General features: G+C 42.0%; 1 protein-coding gene across 1 annotated transcript in view; it reads left to right on the top strand.

Moving 5' to 3' along the window:
• Positions 1 to 22,442, top strand: part of LOC132815285 (solute carrier organic anion transporter family member 5A1) — a 182,737-nt gene that overhangs the window by 76,298 nt on the left and 83,997 nt on the right. Inside the window, exon 2 of the mRNA XM_060824123.1 lies at positions 21,704 to 21,836. Within this exon, the coding sequence (XP_060680106.1) occupies positions 21,704 to 21,836 (133 nt within the window). The remainder of the gene's footprint in view (positions 1 to 21,703; positions 21,837 to 22,442) is intronic.

Here is a 22,442-nt window from a genome sequence, read left to right as displayed (position 1 = left end):
TATGTGCTACACAAGCATTTTCTCTCTTATTTGATATCACTGTATTAACGTATGATTCAATGTAAATAAAAGTATTGGGTAAAGTTGCCATTGGGCTGCTCTCTGATTGGAGCTGGTGGTTTAACGTGATCACTCCATCCCGTGTGAAGGGAGAGATTGAGAAGGAGATGGTAATTTCAGCCTTATGGGCATTGACCTCACAATGTTGTTGCTATCACTCACCAGCCATCCAGCCAACTGAGCTAACTGACCCCAATCAAATTAACGTCTTCCATTAAGCAGCCCACTTATTAAATCGACTCGTAATCTTTTCTGTTTTAACAAGAAGGGATGGCTGCCACCAAGGGGGTGGCTCAGTTGTTAGCACTGCTACCTCACATCGCCAAGGAACTGGGTTTGATTCCAACCTTGGGTCACTGTCTCTGTGGATTTTGCACATTCTCCCCGTGTCTGCCTGGGTTTCCTCCGGGTGCTCCAGTTTCCTCCCACGGTCCCATGATATGCAGGTTAGGCAGGTTGACCATGGGAATTTGCCCGTAGTGTCCAGGGATATGCAGGCTAGGTGGATTATCCATGGGAAATGCAGGGTTACAGGGGTAGGCCTGGTGAGGATGCTCTTTGGATGGTTGGTTTGGACTTGATGGGCTGAATGGCCTGATTCCACACTGTAGGGATTGTATGAATCATGGGTTTGAAGCTGTGGCAGTTAAGTGAGACCAGCAACTGAGTGGAAGTGTGAATGGGGAAAGAGGCCAGAAATTGGCCATGTGTGGCAGCAGATCTTCTGAAAGATTAAGGATAATGGTCATGCTTCTTTGGGCCTACAGACTGTAATGTAATAAAACACCTTCAACGGACTGTTTCCCCTTGTTATTTTAGCTGTTGGATTCCCGAACATTGGGAAACCTCTCTACCCAGACTCTCATTAACATGCTATATCAGATCTACCTCTCTTGACTGCTTTACTTGCACAACTTGCAAATGTGGAAAAATTCAGCAGGTCTGGCAGCATCTGTGGACAGAAAGAGTCCAGTGACCCTTCGTCAGAATTGATAGCAGCTAGGAAAAGGTAGGAAGAGACGCTGAAGACAGGGTGTGGTGGGGGATAAAGAGAGAGTGGATTAGTGAGGATGGAGCTCAAGAACTGCAGTTGGAGCGACAAAAGTGTGGATGATGGTAAGCCAGGGAGAAATGAAAGCAGACTCTGGGGACAGTGAATGAGTGAGGATGGATTGGCTGTGCTGAAAGCAGCCCATGTCCTGACAGGGCTTGAAGTGTTGGGGTAGGTAAAGGACATGATCAGACCCTAAAACTATTGAACTTGATATTGAGTCCTGACAGCTGCATGGTCCCCAAGTGGAAAAGACCTGGAGAAACTGAACGGTTTTTGACATGATAGTGGCAAGGCTCCTTTAACCTGGTTCTAGTGTAAGCCTCCTTTTATGTTTCACTGTCCAGAATTTAATTTTCCCTGGGGAGCCTTCAGGACTTAATCGTTTTAGGGTCTGAATACCTTCCTTCATGTCCCTTACCCACCCTCACACGCCAGGCCCTATCTTGACAATGTGGAGTCTATAAAATGCTGTGACAGGTAGGCCTGGTGAGGATGCTTTCACCCTCATCTACTCATTGTGTCCACGTTATCAGCTTTAACTTCTCCCTGGCTTATTATCATCCATTCCTTTGTCTCCCTGACTGTAGTCCTCTCTATCTCTATCTATAGCTTTCTCTATGGGTGCCATCTCTGCCTATCAGCTTACTGCCCCTCTCTCCCCTTGCCCCTGTCTTCAGCTTATATACCACCTTTTCCAAGCTGCTGCCAGTTCTGAAGAAACACTGACTCTGCTTTCTCTCTCCACAGATGCTGCTGAGTTCCTCTAGAATTTTGTTTCGGTCAGATTTCCAGCATCCACATTTCTTCGTTTAAAAATGGAAATGGGTCCATTCACAGCAGATTGCAGTTGGGATCTGCTGCTCTTTCTAGAACAGGAGTTACAGTTAAAATGTTTACGTGTCTCAATAAAATTGTACATGTTTTTTAACAGCCTTATCGATACATGCTGCCGTTCTCTAAGATTTGAGAATGTAAACTGTTGTCAACTCTTTTAGATTTGCACCCTCTTTAAAAAGGTACCCTTTGGTTTTGCATTTATATTAAATGTCCATTTTGCACCATGTGTTAGCTTGTTTCACATTTCCCATCCCTCTGCACCTTCATAATTCATGTCTGAATTTATTGAAATAGCTTGAGACGAAGTACTGGGAATGATGATCCCTTTGGAAGGTTGTACTGCATAATTCCGATAATAAAGAGGAATTCATGAAAGACCAATGAATGAAAAATGCAGCAATCACCTGAGGCACTTTGTCAGTGTTCACCTGTCACAGCATTTTATAGACTCCACATTGTCTTTTCTCAGTACTTCAGAACAAAATTATGTTCACTACCTCATTACGGCAGTTCCCAGCCAGGAACTCAATTTGGGTTCAAACAAGAGATGTCCCAACCATTCATCCTGCCATCTCATTTCAAAAGGGTTTCAAAAATTGCTACCTTGAATTTTACAGTTGCATGCATATGTGGATTGAAATGTGTTGTTACCCATCCAATTAGCACTGCCTTATCCAATTAGCACTACCATATCAGTGAATCCCCCCCAGTGAAAACAGCTACCCTGCAAGCATATAGATTCCAGAAAGCGAAGGCGTTTTTCCATTTTTTTTGAGATTCATCAGGCTTATTTCAGTTTCCACAAGGACATGTCAGTGCTGAATCTAGTGCTAGCTGCCTTCTCTATTTGATTTTACAGTTCTTATTTATCTTAAGGGGTTACTAAGCCGCATGGATTGAATGAAAAGGGCACTTCTGAATTCAAACACAGTCTCCAAGTGTGCTGAGAGGCGAGAACAAAGGCTCTTTGTTCATTGAGACAGTCGTTAAATTCAGATACTTTCGAGACTTGTTACTGAACACATTTGCCAAATGTTTATTGGGACCTGTCGAGGATTATCCTCATTCAGCTGAAGTGAAGGTTATCTCTGTGGATTGAGTATCGGTGTTCAGCAAAGTGGTGAAAACCCTTATATGAGCAACAGTTACAGCCTGCTATTTTGGAGGAAGGTTATGTAAACCATTTTGGTATACACATAGAGTTTTGAAGCTTTGGCCATTACTGTTGTCCAGGGGTTGTACCTGCACCTGTTACAATATCATAGAAAAACTGCCTGCGACAAAATAAAGCTTGATCATGAGGTGTTGCCAGTGTCGAAGCTTCGATTGGGGGGGAGGTTGGTGGAGAGACAAAGAGAGAGAGAGAGCAGAAACATTTGGTCCCCTGAAAAGATGTTAGATGTGAAGGCTGCAGAAATTAGTGGAATAATTGAGTACATCTATCCACGACAGGATTAATAAAAGTAATCACAGTACAGTCCTTCTGGAAACAAAGTCATGCTTCATTGTGTGCTATGGCACTATAACCATGCTCGTTGAAAGAAATTTTGAACAGCTCTGTCAATTCGATTCACCGCATCCAGGTTCCACTGGCCAACATCAGAAACAGAATTGTTTTCAAGCCCAATTGGCAACCTCACAGCTGACATATTCCCCACTCTGTGACCACTACAAAGCCAGGGCATCAACCCTCGTTCAATGAAGAGTGCACAAGGGCATACTGGGAGCAGCACCAAAATTCCTGAAAATGGGGTTTCCACCTGCTGTAGTTACAATGTAGGACTACCTGCACGCCAGCAGGTTAAGGCGCATGCAATAGACAGGGCTAAGAGAATTCAACACGCAACGGATCAGATCTCAGCTTTGCAGAGTAGTCACATCCAACTGTAAAATGTCGGTGAGCAATCAAACAACTCACTAGAGGAAGTGGCTCCATGTATATTCTCATTGTCAATGATTAGGAATCCCAGCTCATCAGTGCTGAAGAATATGTAATCATCGTTGTCAGAAACGCTGAGTGGACGATCCATCCTGGCTCCTCCTAAAGTCGCCAACATCACAGATGCTAATCTTCAGCCAGTTCAGTTCACAGCATTTGATATCAAGAAACACCTGATGGCACTGGATGATGCAAAGGCGATGGGCCCTGTCAACACTGGGGCAATAGTACTAAAACATTGTGCTCCAGAGCTAGCTGTGCTTCTAGTAAAAAGTGAGGTCTGCAGATGCTGGAGATCAGAGCTGAAAATGTGTTGCTGGTTAAAGCACAGCAGGTCAGGCAGCATCCAAGGAACAGGAAATTCGACGTTTCGGGCCAGAGCCCTTATCAGGAATCCTGATGAAGGGCTCTGGCCTGAAACGTCGAATTTCCTGTTCCTTGGATGCTGCCTGACCTGCTGTGCTTTAACCAGCAACACATTTTCAGCTCTAGCTGTGCTTCTAGCCAAGCTGTTCCAGTACAATCACAGCATTGACTTTTCCCAGGAAGTATGGGAAATTTCCCAGGTATGTCCTATCCAATACAAGGTGGACAAATCCAATCCAGCAACAAACTGACCCATCAGTCCACTTGAAATCGTCAACAAAGTGTTGGAGGGTGCCACCGACAGTGCTATTAAGAGAATGACCAGCTTCCTAACTGTTTGGCTTCTACTAGGGCCACTCAGCTCCTGATCTCATTACAGCCTTGGTCCAAACATAGACAAAAGATCAGAACTCAGGGTAAAAGAGGGTGACTAGCTTTAACATCTAAGCAACATCTTACTGACTGTGGCGTCAATGAGCCCCAAGAAAACCATAATTAATGGGGATCAGGGGAGAAATTCCTCATTGTTTAGAGTCATGTCTAGCACAAAGGAAGATGCACAGTGGCACCATCTGCAGCACGTACTGCCCCAAAGCATCAAGGCTCCTTATACAGCACCTTCCCAAAACATACTCTCTACTGCCTCCAAGGATAAGGGCAAGGATACATGGGAATAGTTGCCACTAGCAAGTTCCCCTCCAAGCCACTCTCATTCTTGACTTCACCGTTCCGTCACTGTGACTGGGTAACAGTCTGAGACCATCCTCCCTCATGGCCAGAGGGTCTGAGCCATGGGAAAAGATTGGAGAGACTGGGATTGTTTCCCCTGGAAAAGCAAAGGTTGATCGAAGGGCTGACAGCCTATAAGAGTATGAGGGTTGGAAACAAAAGCACTTTTCCCTTAGTGGAGTGGTCAATAACCAGCGGGCATAGATTTAATTTAAGAGGTAGAAGTCTCAGAGGAGAGTCAATGAGGAATTTCTTTTTCACCCAGCTGGTGGCGAAAGTCTGGAATTCATTGCCTGAAAGGGTGGTTGAGTCACAGACTCTTTGAAGCAATATTTAGATATTTACCCACATTGTCAATAGCCTCCTGGCCTGTGGGCTGAGAGCTGGAGAATGGGATTGGTGCAGACTGATGTTTGTTGACTGGCTCAGCCACAATGGGCCAAATGGGCCAACTTCGATGCTGTGGTCCCTCACCGAGAAGGATTAGGTCTGAAGTCACCTGACACCAGGGGCGGCAGGGTGGCTCAGTGGTTAGCACTGCTGCCACACAGCGCCAGGGATCCGGGTTTGATTCCCATCTCGGGCAACTGTCGGTGTGGAGTTTGCACATTGTCCTTGTGTCTATGTGGGTTTCCTCTCACAATCCCAAGATGTGCTGGTCAGATGAATTGGCCATGCTAAATTGCCCGTAGTGTTATGTACATTAATCAGGGGTAAATATAAAGTGGGGAATGGGTCTGAGTGGGTTACTCTTCAGAGGGTCAGTGTGGACTTGTTGGGCCAAATGGCCTGTTTCCATACTGAAGGGAATCTAATCAAATCTATAGTCCAACAGGTTTATTTTAAATCACAAGCTTTCGGAACACTGCTCCTTCATCAGGTAAAGTTGTTGAAGTCTCTTGAAGCTTGTGATTTCAAATAAACCTGTTGGACTATAACCTGGTGTTGGGTGACTTCTGACATTGTCCACCCCAGTCCAACACTGGCACCTCCAGATCGTAGAAGGATAAGGGCAGTAGATACATGTGAATACTGTGGGAACGCTAAATCACCCACCAGCCTTGGAGCTATATCACTGCTTCTCCAGTGTTATTGAGTCACAATGTTGGAATTCCCTGCATAACAGTGACTTTGGTGTACCTACACCACGTGGAGTGCAGCCGTTCAGAAAGCCAACTCACCCGCTGCGTTTTTGAGGGCAGTCAGGATTGGCGAGAAATGCTGGCCTAGCCGATGACATCCGCATCTCATGAATAAATAAAAAATTGAAATGGCCTCACCATTCATCAGTGCAATGTCATAACTCATTCAGTGTTGTAATCTGATGACCTCCAGTTGGATTTCAGTTACTAATGCCTTACCTTGGTCAGGTGCTTCCAGAATAGGATCAGTGATTACTTCCAGATTCTTCTTCTGTTAGGGTATACAGTTTTGTAATGATATATTTGTTAAATAATCCTACATAATTAATGATACCATCCCATGCCCAATCATTATTTTCTCCCAGAGCCTTGCATCATTAGAAAATTCAATACTATTACAAGAGACTTTCTCCTTTGTATCATTTCCTTTTTTTCCCATGCAAATGTATTTTCCATTCAGTGCAAAGCCAAGTCCAAAATGAAGACCTTTCAATGTGATTGATGTGTTTCGACTCAGAGGTTGTCCAGCAGACTTTACGCATTGGAAGATTTCCCGCTGTTTTGCAGGAGTATTCATCTAGACCACCACTGCCATTTCTCCTGCCCCTTGCCCTAAACACCTTGAGTTTCAGGATGGTGTTTCCTTTTCCAGATTTGTAGACATACTCACCATCTTTTTTTTGCTGAGGAAGAAGACTTAAATAGAGAAGGCAGGAAGGAATGGGCCACCTTTTCAGGATGTGCCTGAACTCATTACTAGGATTGCCTATCGGTGGACTGCTAATCCAGAGACACAGCTAATGCTCTGGGGACTTGAATTCAAATCCCACTATGGCAGATGTCAAAATTTGAATTTAAAAATAATCAAGATTTATGAGTCTAATGACTTTGAAGCGATTGTTGATTGTCAGAAAAATCTACCTGGTTCAGTAGTGTTCTTTAGGGAAGGCAACTGCCATCCTTCCCTAGTCTGTCATACGTGTAATTCCAGACCTACCATAATGTGGGTGATTCATAACTGCCCACTGGGGTAATTAGGGCTGGACGACAAACGCTGGCCTAGCTAGCTCTGTCCTCATCCTGTGAATGAATAAATAAAACTAGCAGGTTGTCTACCTTGGTTCGATATTGTCTCTGTGTGATAGCTTTTCTTATTCAGCACGGTTATAAATGCTGAGATGGAAACATTTTGCAGAGATTTCTGTTTGTCAGATGCTTGCAGTTTTTTAAAATCAAATTTTTGCTCTTTGTTCATTTAAATGGATTGTTTGAGAGAAATGCGCTAACCTGCCATTGCATTTCTCAGACCTGGGAGACAGAACTTTAACCTGCGGTCTGTATTTTGTCTGTAAATTATTGCAAGTTTCCATAAAGCAAAGCCCAGTTATGAAACTACACCAAACAAAAGTTGCATAAGCTTTATTTGATTAGGTTCAGAAAGTGAAACATTTTGATAAGCAATCTCATTGATTTGATTAAATTGTTTGGAGTCAGCTGCGAGCTAATGTAGAATACATTTGGCAGAAAATAAAAAAGACAGGAGATTAGAATCTCCTCAGTTGAGGTCTGACTCTGAGCTGACTGGTCACAGCCAGCATACTGTGCACAAGTGAAATAATAATGTGGAGGTGCCGGTGTTGGACTAGGGTGGACAAAGTTAAAAATCACACACCACCAGGTTATAGTCCAACAGGTTTATTTGGAAGCACAAGCTTTTGGAGCGCTCCCTGATGAAGGAACAGCGCTTCAAAGCTTGTACTTCCAACTAAACCTGTTGAACTATAACCTGGTATTGTGTGGTTTTTAAACAAGTAAATTAAGGATGACTTGATGATGAGGTAAAAGAAATACATTTGGCAGATATCTAATCTGCTGCATACCAGACTTTCTTTAGCTCATTTGACATAACTGAAGATTTGCAGCTTTCAAAATCTGCAGAAAACATGATTGGTGCTAATGTTGAGACCAGAATTGAATGCAATATTCCAACAGTGGCCAAACCAATGTCTTGTACAGCCGCAGCATAACCTCCCAACTCCAGTACTCAATACTCTGACCAATAAAGGAAAGCATACCAAATGCCATCTTCACTATCCTATCTACCTGCGACTCCACTTTCAAGGAGCTATGAAGCTGCACTCCAAGGTTTCCTTGTTCAGCAACACTCCCTAGGACCTTACTATTAAGTGTATAAATCCTGTTGGGGGAAAGTCATTGATCAAGTAGCAGAAGATGGTTGGGACTAGGACGCTACCCTGAGGAACTCCTGCTGAAATATCCCGGAGCTGAGATGACTGACCTTCAACAACCACAGCCATCTCCCTATGTACCAGGTATGACTCCAACCAGTGGAAAGTTTGCCCCTGATTCCTGTATCCTCCTGTTTTGTATCCTGATACTGTTATTGTTAGGATAAAAAGATAACAGCTTGCACTTTGCTAGCATGTTAATGAAAGCAAAGATAAGCAGCAGCAGCAGCAGGTTGTAATAAACTTGAATTTCCTGGATGAATGGATGGCAAGCTATACAGTGGTCTTTTAATATCTTGATGGCTTGTTGTTCCCGGATCAGAGTAGCTAATAAACATTATAGTGTTTCTCTTCACACTGTTATGTTCTATTGTACAGTACTTTGTTCCCATGAACGGGTAACTGTGTTGGTATTGCTCAATTTTGGTTGTGTTAAAGCTCAGTGTTTTCACCTGAACAACGTTGATATTGTGATCTAGTTGATGTGTAAACCAGATGGTGAACACAGCGTACTGACTCTAACTCCTCTTCACTGGTGCTCAAAAATGCTAATGAACTAGCATAAAATTAATTAAACACGTATTTAGCTTACTTGCTGGACCAACACAAACTATATGCCACAACCATAAAGCATGAGCTAAAAACGGCGACGTGAGCTACATGACAGAGAGTCATAGAGTCACACAACACGGAAATAGACCCTCCAATCTAACCAGTCCATGCCGAACATATTCTCAAACTAAACTAGTCCCACCTGCTCGCTCCTGGCCCCTATCCCTCCAAGCCTGTCCTATTCATGTACTTTTAAACTTTGTAATTATACCCGCGTCCACCACTTCCTGAGAAAGTTCATTCCACATGCGAATCCCCCTCTGTCTAAAAAAAAATTGCCTCTTGTCTTTTCTAAATCTCTGTCCTCTCTCCTTAAAAATGTGCTCCCTAGTCTTGAAATTCACCATCCTAGGGAAAAGGCAATGCCAATAAATCTGTTGATATGTCTCATTTGTTTATAAACTTGCCTGTCAACCTCCTATGCTCCAGTGAAAAAATGTCCCAGCCTGTGCAGCCTTTCTTTATAACTCAAACCTTCTGTACCCAGCAGTATCCTTGTAAATCTCTTGTGAACCCTCTCCAGCTTAATATCCTTTCAATAACTGGCTGACTAGAACTGGACACAGCATTTCAGATAGATCAATAAGTACAACACTTCTCATATTTCTCAGGTGATGCAAATATTGTATGCTGTGAAGGTGATGAGTCATAGGCTTCGTTTTCAATATCTAATGAACATGATGATTAACGTGCAGGCCCTGAACACTACGGGCATATTACAATCGATAAAGTCACTGCATACAAGGATATATATGCAGCAGGGCAGAAGACATAGATCTTGGTGCCTGATAATATTCAGATCATTTTGCCCTGGGTGTGTTTGTGCTATGATGCACAAAATCCCATTAATATTTTACAGAGTTTTGTTTTTTAAACTGAGGTATTTAATTGCTGCATTAAAAAAAAGAATAGATTTGTTTTCTATTCCATTGTTAGCAAAAAAACACCCTGAGGTCAAATATAGTTATAGATGAATACACTATTTACTTCACTCACCGGACACTGCAGCAATGTGAATTATACTGCATTAAAATTATAATATGGAAATATACCATTTGCTTCAATTGTCTCAGTATTTATCTTCCCTGTGAGCAGGAGTCTTAATTCTCCTTGACTATGCTGCCTTATTCATAATATCTTCGAGTAAAAAATGAGGTCTGCAGATGCTGGAGATCACAGCTGCAAATGTGTTGCTGGTCAAAGCACAGCAGGTTAGGCAGCATCTCAGGAATAGAGAATTCGACGTTTCGAGCATAAGCCCTTCTATCACCTTTCCTTCAACCTTTGTCCATAAGTCTAGTGGGATTGAATAAAGGTAGCAATTTGCGTCAAGTTGTGACTAACATGCTTATAGCTTTCAGACTCGATCTCCAGGGAAGAATTGCAGATTCTTAGAGAGAGGTGAAACTTTTTATCATATAATCTGCATTCACATTCCAGAATGAACTGACATCCCACCATATAGCCCTGGGAAAACTAATTTATTTTTGCCTGTGGGTTCCTGTGGTTAGCATTGACAACTGTCATGTTTCATTCATTAGGTGTTTAATTGCATCCTCGATGAAGGAACAATTACCGTGAGAGTTTGACATTTAGTAGATTAATGGGAATTAATTCTGTTTAATAATATTGGTTGTATAACGGGGTCCTGTAGCACCAGTAGTTGTAGTGCTTTGGTTCCATGTTGTTATCGAAATAACGTCTGCTTATTATACACCCATCAGTGGCTTGGCTAGCAATGAGTGTTAGAGAACTTTGATGAATTTGGAGAGGCATTAGTGCAAATGTTGAAATATGTACAGTAGATAGATTGATGTGAGTCAGGAACATTGGACAGGAACTGTACGCGAAGTCGGTTAGGGCACAGCTGGTGTATTGTGTATAGTGGAAGCTGAAGTTCCCACCAGCTTTAAGAAAACCACCATCATTCCAGTACCAAACAAAACACATGCAACGTGCCTTAAACTAATCCCATCTGCCTGCACATGGTCCATATCCCTCTATTCTCTGCCTGTTCCCATGTCTGTCTAAATGCCTCTTAAACTTTGCTATCATATCTGCTTCTACCATCTCATTCCAGACAACTACCACCTTCTGTGTAAATAAGTTTCTTCGTTCATCTCCTTTAAACCTTCCCCCTCTCACCTTAAACCTGTGCCCCTTATATTTGACACTTGCACCTTGGGAAGAAGGCTCTGATGATCCACCCTACTTATGCCTGTCATAATTATATGTACTTCTTTCAAGTTGCCCCTCAGCCTGTAATGAAAACAATCCAAATTAGTCCCTCCTCTCCTGATGGCTAATACAGATAGCATCATGGTAAACCTCTTTTTCACCCTCTCCAAAGCCTCCTCAACCTCCCTGTAGTGTGGTGACCAGAACTGTGCACAGTACTCCAAATGTGGCCTAACTAAAGTCTTATACAGCTGCAACATGACTTACCAAATTTTCTACTCAATGACCCGACCAATGAAGGCAAGCATGCCATATGCCTTCTTTACCAGCTTATCCACTAGTGTTGGCTTTTACAGAGAGCTATGGACTTGGACTGCAAGATCTGCCTGTACCCCAATGTTCCTAAAGATCCTGCCATTTACTGTAAACTTCACTCATGTATTTGACCACCCAAAATGCATCACCTCATACTTAGCTGGAATGAACTCTATCTGCCATTTCTGTGACCAACGATCCAATTTATCTATATCCTGCTGCATGCCTTGATACCTTTCCTCACTATCCACAACTCCAACTATTCTTATGTCATTGGCAAACTTATTCTTCAGACCACCAAATTTTCATCCAGACCACTTACATACATTACAAACAATGGAGATCCCAGCACTGAGCCTTGCAGGACACCACTGGCCACAGACTTTCAGTCAGAAAAATACCCCTCCATAATTACCATCTGTCTTCTACATCTCTCCAGCCTATAATTTTCTGCATTATTCCTGTTGCCCTTCTTGAACAAAAGAACAACATCAGGGATTTTCCCGTGTTCTGGGTCTTTGCCTGTGGCTAAAGAGGTTGTAAAGATCTCTCAAATGCCTCAGCAATCTCCTCCCTTGCCTCCTGCAGTATCCTGGGATAGGTCGCATCAGGCCCTGGGGAATTAGCTACATCAATGTTTTTCAAGATACCCAACACTTGCTATTCTGAATATCGACATGCCATAGAGAATCAACAAACTCACTTCTAAACCTACTGTCATCCATGCCTTTGTCCTTGGTGAATACCAATGCAAAGTATTTATTTAGTCCCTCACTCATTTTCCCTGGTTCCCCACCAATGCCATCCTTTATCCTTGTGTGGATGTACCCTTTCCCTAGTTACCCTCTTGCTCCTAATATAGCTATGCAATGCCTTGAGATTCTCTGTAATCCTACTTGTCAAGGACATCTCTTGGCCTCTGCTGGCCCTCCTAATTTCTTTTTTAAGATGCTTTTTGCTTCCTTTATCCCCCAAAGAGCATGGTTTGATTTAATTTCCTAGACCGTACACGCGTTTCCTTTCTCTTATTAAGTTAGAACATTTCTCATCTTCCAGGCTTCCCAAATCTTGCAGTTGTTATCTTTCATCATTAGAGGAACATGTTGGTCCTGAATTCTGATCAACTGGCTTTTAAAAGATTCCACATATCAGATGTGGATTTACCTTAAACTCAATCCAGTTTTTCCGGCTCTAGGCGAGGTAACAGTTCTTGGCTGACTGGAGGGAGAAAACTGCAAGGGTAGACTTCTGATAAGGGGAAGGGATGGGTACGGGATGCAAATATTACATGCTAAGACTATCTGAAACTTATATATCTGAAGACATAATGAAATGTGGGAATCTGGATTCACCTCCTCTCCCCAGTCACATTTTCTTCTGTGGTCACAGTCCCACCACAGACAGTGACCTCAGGGAGGAGGTACTGGACTTGTGGTGACCACTGTCTCTTCCATGAAATGTGGACCTGTAGCTTAGGTGGCTGCCAACAGTGGCATTGTGGCATTCTGCCCTCTATTAAAAGGTGTGAGTGATGAGTCACTGTGTGTGTGGTGTAAAGTGGGTGACGTGCTTTTCCTGATTGAATAGTTAACAGTTGTGTACAAGTTGTAGAATGTGAATGTATGGATTTGTGGCTGCACTCAATGTGTGAGGGAAAGCGAAGAAGTCAACATGAGGCTTGATCAAAGAATGTTGACTGGAGAGCATTGGAAAATAGATGAACGAAGTGTGGCTAGGCTTGTGGTTCAGTGGCAAGGATGTTGCAGTTGAAGATGATTTCATTGACAATAAACTCTCACATTAGATAATTAAATCTCTTGCTGTACTGCTTATGTATCATAGAATCCTTACAATGTGGAACCAGGCATTCGTCTCATTGAACCAACACCGACTCTCCGAAGTGCATCCCGCTCAGACCCACCCTCCTACCCTATCCCCGTAACCCTGCATTTCCCAGGGCTCATCCACCTAGCCTCCACATCCCTGGATACAATGGGCCAATTTAACACGGCCAGTTCACCGAATCTGCACATCTAGAGTCCTTTGTGCTTGTCAGGAGAGTATCTTGTTCACTTGTGAGAAAAGTTATTTTCCTGATCACTTCCTTCAGGAGGACCTTACATAGATTCAGAAACTAGGAACAGGAGGAGGCCATTTGGCCCTTCAAGCCTGCTCTGCTATTCAATATCATCATGGCTGATTGCCGTACTGTGCACCGTATTCCCAATTTCAATCTATACCTTTTGATCCCTTTAGCCCTATGAGCTACACTGAGCGCCTTCTTGAACACATTCAATGTTTTGGCCTCAACTGCTTTCTGTGGATGGTATTTCCATAGGTTGACCACTCTCTAGGTGAAGACATTTCTCCTCATCTCAGTCCTAAATGGCCTTATCCTGTATCCTTACACTGTGACCACTAGGTCACTTGGAACATCCTTCTAGTCAAGTCCTATTAGAATTTTATAACTTTCGATGAGATTCACCCCCTCTCCCCAATCCCATCCCTCTCATTCTTTTAAACTCCATTGGATATAACCCTGACTGATTCAGTCTTTCTTTATCAGAAGATCTGGGAGCCTGCTCCTTCTGATGTGGCATCATCTCCACAGCTAATAGCGTGCCTCTCTAATGTCCAAGCATTGCTGCTTTAGTTGGCTGGATGGCTAGTTTGTAATGCACAGCACTGCAACTCATGTAGGTTCAATCCCCATCACCAGCTGAGGTATCCATGAAGGACTCTCCTTCTCAATCTCTCTCCTTGCCTGAGATGTGATGACCCTTAGGTTAAACAACAACCATTATTTCTCTTGTCACCTTTATACAATTAAAACCATTATCTGAATACAAATAAATACTTAACTATACACAATTAAAACTTGAAATGGGAGCATTTTTATCTCATTGTAATCCCAGTACAGCCTTTATAATTCCATTCAATCTGTAATGTTTACAAAAGATTACATATTTTTTAATTTGCTAAATCATGTGTATGAGGCATGTGATGTGTATTCCTGTTGTTCTGACATTTCAGCAGCTGATCCCATTATGTACTCATAGAGAAAGATGATAACCTTGGGAAACTAGCTAACTAGACAGATGCCACAGCACTACCTCATCATATGAATTATATATGTGCATTTTGCTACTTACTTATTATGTGTACTTTTTCATTCCTCTCCCCCGTTCCTCCTGACAGATTGCATGGGCTACTGTCGCATAGATACAGATGGAGATTTTGTACCTTACCTGCCAGTCAGTGTGAACTTGAGCAGTGAGTACTTTAGTTCTAGTGGCATTGTACTTCCAAGTGAGGTTTTGTCATTAAAGACCATCCACATATGAACATAGTATCCAGATTGAGACATTTTCTTTTGTTTAGCAAGGGGAGGCCAATACCATTTCTAATAATTCCACCATTAGACTTACCGTTCACTGACCTAGCTACTCATTATATTTAATTGGTTCCTTTTAGAATTAAGTTGAACTGTACAAATGTGCTTAACAATTTAAAAGATCAGCGTACATCATTTGATTGCATTGTCAGTGCAGGTTTATCTGTCAGAAGCAATTGAGGTTAGGATTGAAAAGTTAATATTTCTGTAGGATTTATAATGGAACAGTGAGTTAAAGCTGTACTGCTCCAGCCCCAATGTCATTTGTAAGCCTCTGTTGATCCTATCCAGAGGACTATCACCTGATGAAGGAGCGTCGCGCCGAAAGCTAGTGTGCTTCCAATTAAACCTGTTGGACCATAACCTGGTGTTGTGTGATTTTTAACTCCAGAGGAGGAAGTGAGAGATGGTCCCTGAGGCAGGTAGGCAGTATCACCTAAAGCAATAGGTGAGAAAAAGACCTCCTGGTCAGCAGTCAGAGACAGCTAGATTCACTGGAATTGTTCTTGTTAGATTGTTGAGAAAGGAGCTTGTTGTTTGGTGATTCTCTAGCATTTGGTTAGATTCTTTTCTATTCATAAATTTTAACATAGTAGATAAATTATGGTAATATTAATAAAATATATAAAAGGCATCGCAAGTGAGTAATATTATCAAACAACATCAAGGATGGCAGTTCAGGTAATGCGTCAAGACTGCAGTATGTGGGAGCTACTGGATACTATTCTGATCTAGGGTAAACCTGTCTGTAGTTTTGACTCAGAATTCAAATAATGATTTTGAGGCTGAATGATCAATTCTGCAATGTGTTCTTTGTACGAGGATGCAATCACACTACCTAGGATAGATAATTCAGGGACAGGACGGTGTGATTGTGAGCAAGGCAGGTAAAGGAAGAAGGTTCAGTGTCTGTGATTTTCCAAAAGGCTTGAAGTCCTCTCAGTCTGAGAGATGAGAGTGGGGCTTCAGGGTGGATGTGCAAAGTGACCATGGCAGAGGACGCTGAGGAGGGGGCGTGGGGATTGGGGGTGGGAGGGGGTGTGGAATCTGATTGAAGCATATAAAATAATGAGAGGTACAGACTGACTAGATCATGAGAATTTTTTCCCCATGGCAGACGAGTCTGCGGCCAGAGGGCATTGGTTTAAGGTGGGGAATAAGTGGCTCAGAGTAGATCTGAGAGAAAAAAAATTTCCTGCAGAGAATGGAATGAAATGTGGTAACTGAGAGGGTGGTGGAGTCAGTGTACTCTCACAACAATTAAGGAATGTCTGGATGAGCACATAAATTTCTAGGGCATAGTAGGCTATGGACCAAATGCAGGTAACTGGGATTTGTGTTGTTTTTTATTCGTTGGTTGTCACATTTTTGCTGCATGACCCTATGACTTTAAATGCTGACTTAGCCAGTGACCCCCCCCATCCTATGAAAGAATACAAAAGAGGCGTGATATGGAATTACTGCTTAAAATGAGTGGAAACTGATTTAATAATATCTTTCAAGCAGGAATTGAATAAATACTTGAAGGGGGAAATAATTTTGAGTATGGGGAAAGGTAAGGATATTAATACTAATTGAATGGACTTATTATAGAGCTGGTACAGGGGAGTCAGTTAGCTTGATTAGCTGGATCGCCAGTTTGCAATGCAGAATGACACTAACAGTGTAGGTTCAAATCCCACTGCTGCTGATGTTAGTATGAACGATTCTCCTTCTCAACCTCTCCTATCACCCAGGGTGTGATGATTCTTAGGTTAACCCACCACTGGTTGACTCTCTCGCCAATGACAGTCCAGCTCTACCATAAGATGACGGCAACTTTGCCCTCACAGACAGGATAGGTGAAAGAGGTCCTTCTGAGCTATATGATTCTATTTCTAGGATATGGCGGAATGTTTTCAGTTCACACGGCTGCTAATAACACGAAGAAAGGTGTTTGATTGAATTAATATGTGTCTTATCATTTTCATGCCCAGCTGCTTGCTCATTGAATCTGACAGAAGATCAATGTAAATGTGTAAGCTGCTGCATCTCATTTTCCTTGCAGGAGTGACGTAATAGGAGAAAGTGAGGACTGCAGATGCTGGAGATCTGAGTTGAGAGTGTGGTGCTGGAAAAGCACAGCAGGTCAGGCAGCATATGAGGAGCAGGAGAGTCGATGTTTCGGGCATAAGTCATTCATCAGAAATGAGGCTTGTGGGCTGGGGGGCTGAGAGATATATGGGAGGGGAGGGGGGTTAGAGGGGGAAACGTAGCTGAGAATGTGATAGGTAGATGAAGGTGGTAGAGAAAGTGCTAGGTTGGAGAAGAGGGTGGAGTGGATAGATGGGAAAGGGGATGGACAGGTCAAGAGGGCGGTGCCGAGTTGGAGGCTTGGGACTGGGATAATGTGGAGGGAGGGGAAATGAGAATAAGTGACATAATGGAAGACAGATAATAGCAGAAAGAACCACATTAAAAAATCATAATTAGCATCCGGTGACTAAAGTGTGAGCCGACATGATGTTACACCCATTGTCAGACTCTTGCTCCCATTTGTTATCTGAGACTGAGAGGTTGCCAACACCAACTCCAAAGCTGCAGTTCCATAGTTAAATCAATGCAACTTTAAGAATCTGCTGTGATGTTGAGGCACCAAAAAATTATTAACATTTTAGTGTATCATAACAATAATACCAAATTATTAAATAGGTGGGCAGTTTCTCCTTTTCCACTCACATTTTGAAACGTTGAGTGGTACTGGATTGGGGTTTCACAGATGCCATCCAGCTTTTGATATCAGTCCATGTGGTTCCTTTCATGTCTCTGTTTAGCCATTCTTGCAGTGACAAGTCACCTACATGATCAGACTACAATGGCAGATACAATACCCAATGGCAGATACAACTCGCACATACATTTCAGGATTTCCACTGGACATTTATGATGGGCATCCCTCTAGCAAACAGCTAAGTGGGGTTGTGGTACTTACTAAGTGGTAGGCTATACTTATGAAGTTTTTGCCTAATTCAGAATGACACCTCAGCCATCCACAAAATCAGTGTATTAAAATAGCTGCAGGGCAGAAAATGAGCAGAACTTAAGCGGCTGGTATTTTAACCCCAGTCTATATTGTATTTTACAGGCAGAGAAATAAAATTTCTTCGGAATATAGGGACAGGAATATTTACTTCATTTCTTCAAGACTGTTCTGTCACTGAAGTAGATTGTGATTGCTTTTGTATGTTAATTCTACCTTTGTTTCATTTCTTTAGAAGGGCAACCTGTTGCTTTCGATGTTGAAAGTTTCAATTGATCTGGCATGCTCAGCATTTGGGGTGGCAGTGCCTGGGTTTTCACCACCTTTTGTGTGAAAAGTGCTTTCTAATTTTATTTTTAAGCACCCTTATCTTCAAGTCCTTTCACAGAATGATGCAAAATCTTTGAAAAGCCATCCAATTAGCTCCATTCCTTTGGTACTATCCCTACTGCCATGCATCAATATTCCTTTAGTTGAAAATCACACAATGCCAGGTTAGAGTCCAACAGGTTTATTTGGACGTACAAGGTTTTGGAGCACTGCTCCTTCAAAGCAGCAGCACAACGAAAGCTAGTGCTTCCAAATAAACTTGTTGAACTATGATCTGGTGTTGTGTGATTTTTAACTTTGTCCCCCACCCCAGTCCAGCACAAGCAGCTCAGCATCTATATTCCTTGTTAAAGATTTATCTAGTTCTCTGTTGAATGTTACAACAGAACCTTTCTCAGAACCAGAGACCTTGCCATCCTCACCGTGAACTTCACCTGACAAAAGTTCAGTTCACTCACATTCACTGTTCCTTGGTGTTCCAGTGTACACAGTTTACTGTACTTTTTAATGTTAGTGCTGGCTGCAAATTTAATCATGAAAAATAGTCAAAATGCAGCTCATATTTCTTTGAGATTGACTGTGCCATCATTAGTTTGATCTCTTAATACGGCTGGTCTGGACTTTTCTGAGCAGAAGGATACAAAGCTCATGTTAGGAAGAAATTCCATCCAGGTTGTCAGTTGCTGAGAATAACTGGTTGGGCCCATCCTGGAACTGAGGACAAACAAAATATTTCTTGTTTAAGTCAGCTAGAATTAACTGAAATGGTCCATAGTTTTAATTCATTATTGAAATCCTCAAAAGTAAGAAGCACTACATGTATACTTCGAAAGGTTTCCCTGCCCCCCACCTTCTAATGCTCTAGTGAAAGCAATTCAAGTTTATCGAACCTCTCCCTATAGCTAATACACTCCAATCCAAGTAACATCCAGGTAAACCTGTTCTGCAATGTCTGTAAAGCCTCCACATCCTTGCTGTAATGTGGCGACCAAAACAGTGCATGATACACCAAATCTGGCTGAACTAAAGTCTTACACAGCTGTAACATGACGTGGCAACTTTTATACTTAGTGCCCCAACTGATGAAGGCAAACTGTACACCTTCTTTACCATCTTATCCACTTGTGTTGCCATTTACAGGGAGCTATGTACTTGCACCCCAAGCTCTCTCTCTATGTTAATGCTGCTAAGGATCCTGCCATTTGCTGTATGCATTCCTCTTGCATTTGACCTCCCAAAATGCATCACCTCGCACTTGTCTGGATTAAACTCTGCCATTTCTCCACCTGACTTTCCAACAGATGTATATCCTGATGTATCCTTTGATGACCTTCCTCACTATCCAGCAATTTTCATGTTATCTGTAAACTTTCTAATCAGACACTTACATTTTCATCTAAGTCATTTATATGCATGACAAACAATAGAGGTCCCAGCACTAATCGTTGCCGAACACCACTGGTCACAGACTTACAGTCAGAAAATCACCCCTCTATGATTACTCTCTGTCTTCTATGACCAACCAAATTTGTATAAAATTTACAAACGCACCATGGCTCTCATGAGACTTAATCTTCTGAATCAGCCTACCATAAGGGAGCGTGTCGAACACATTAGGAAAGTCCATGTAGACAACATTCACTGCCTTACCCTCATCAATCATTTATCAATTCCTCAAAAACAACACATTCAAATTTGTGAGACAAGACCTTTCCCACACAAAGCCATGCTGACTATCCCTAATAAGTCAATTCTTTTCCAAATGTGAGTAAATCCTATACCTAAGAATCTTCTTCAATAAATTCCCTACCACTGATGTGAAACTCATTTGCCTATAATTTCCTGAATCATCCCTGTTGCACTTCTTAAACAAAAGAACAATATTTGCTATTCTCCAGTGTTCTTGGACCTCACATGTGGTTAAAAAGAATATAGGGATCTCTGTCAAGGCCCAGGCAATCTCCTTCCTTAAGTCCTCAGTTTGAAGAAGATTCAGTTGTAACATTCAACAGAGAACTAGATAAATCTTTAACAAGGAATATAGATGCTGAGCTGCCTGTGTTGGACTGGGGTGGGGGACAATGTTAAAAATCACACAACACCAGAGAATATTCCAACAAGTTTATTTGGAAGCACTAGCTTTCGTAGTGCTGCTGCTTTGAAGGAGCAGTGCTCCAAAACCTTGTACGTCTAAATAAACCTGTTGGACTAGAACCTGGCATTGTGTGATTTTCAACTAAAGGAATATAGATGCATGGCAGTAGGGATAGTACCAAGGGAATGGAGCAAATTGGATGGCTTTTCAAAGATTTTCCATCATTCTGTGAAATCAAATCTGCCCACTCTTTCAGCATTCTCAAAGTCACATCAATATAATTGCCAGCTGTTGTATAATAGTTGTTTCACCTGCTGCTTTGCAATAAAGCTAATGAACCTGAGTTGAAAGAGTAAAACCTGTATGTGCATAGCTTCTTCCATGCCCTCAATATATTGAGAAACACTTTTACAGCTAATCTTTTAAAATGTCACCTCTGTTGCCTTGTAGGATAAAATGGTGATTTATAAACAGCAAGAACCCTCAGATACCATAACATTAAAGACTCTATAATCCCTTTCATTGTCAAACACCTGGAAAATTCTTATTATTTTTTATATATAGTGCCAAGTATGCTTTCCTGAATGCGCAGCTCAATGCTTAGTTTAATAACTGAAATGTTAAAGCACAGTGGGAGTGTAAAGCATGTTATGTTGAATTTGCTGCCTATGAATTGAATGAATTGAATTGAATTTATTGTCACATGTACCGAGGCACAGTGGAAAGCTTTGTCTTGTGAGCAATACAGGCAGATCACAGAGTTAAGTGGCATAGATAAGTAAAAAATAGGTAAACAGCAGCAAAAACAAAAACACAGGTACAGGGGAATGTTAAGAGTTTGTGAGTTCATTCAGTATTCGAACATCAATAGGGTAGAAACTGTTGCAAAACCAGCTGGTGCGTGTGTTCAGGCTTCTGTACCTTCTCCCCGATGGTAGAGGTTGTAGAAAAACATTGTTAGGGTGGGATGGATCTTTGAGAATGCTGGCGGCCTTTCCTTGACAGCGGGTCTGGTAGATGGATTCTATAGCTACAATTCATGCTGATTTTCTTTTACATTGACTTCAGTAGAAAGGCTAACCACGTAGTTGTGTTCAAAATGATGGCTGAAAAATTCCACAATGTATTGGACAAAGTCATAGCAGAATAATTGGAAACAAAATTTTGCACAATCAACTGTTGATGCCGCTTATCCATTGAGGCCTTGGTACCATACTTGTCAAATCTACTGTTGCAATTTTATAATCAAGGGTGAAAGATACACCCTCATCTGAATTACGGCATGAATAACTTTCTACATTGTAATTAACTTCGACCTAACACTTGTTTTGTTTGTGCATGTTGCTGAATGTCTTACTCAGCCGCTTTCATCTCTGCTTTTCAGCTATCATGTACGTTATGGGAGCATTAGGTCCTGCAGCAGGATACCTTCTAGGGGGAGTATTGATTGGCTTCTACGTAGACCCCAGGGCCATAGTTCAGATTGACCAGAGTGACCCACGCTTTATTGGAAATTGGTAAGAATAACTCTGATTTTCATAAATTCCTCTGAATGTGCTGTTTCTCGTCTACATTGTGTAACGCTGTCCACCAAGTAGATTGGTGATAAGTACATATTCACCACAAGATCAATCATTCATTGTTCTTAACTAGCTATGATGGAGTTGGTTAGCTTGGCTGGCTGGATGGCTAGTTTGAAATACTGACTGACACATGCAGTCTATGTTAAATTCTCACAGCAGCTGATGCTAATATGCGCTCTCCAACATAACCTCTTCCCTTGCTTGAGGTGTGGTGACCCTCAAGTTAATGCCCACCACATTCTCTCTTGATCAAGGGCTGAATGGCCTTACTTCCACTCCTGCGTCTTATGGTCTTATGATTAAGAGAGCAGCCCTACGTCTGGCAAGGCGATGGTGAGTTTACTTTTTAATTCCATGATATGGACTTAAGTTTCAGCAGTAAACGTGAGAATCATCTGCACATCAAATGACCTGATGCATATTACTTTAGAAAAGGAAAGAAAATGAGAAGCCAAATAGAATGGGATAGATGCAAGGTGTTGCATTTTTGTAAGATGAACAAGGGTAGGATTTGTACAGTTAATGGTAGGGCCCAGGGAG

Source organism: Hemiscyllium ocellatum, chromosome 4, assembly GCF_020745735.1.
Source record: "Hemiscyllium ocellatum isolate sHemOce1 chromosome 4, sHemOce1.pat.X.cur, whole genome shotgun sequence".
Taxonomy (NCBI): domain Eukaryota; kingdom Metazoa; phylum Chordata; class Chondrichthyes; order Orectolobiformes; family Hemiscylliidae; genus Hemiscyllium; species Hemiscyllium ocellatum.
This window is presented reverse-complemented; position numbering and strand designations above follow the sequence as displayed.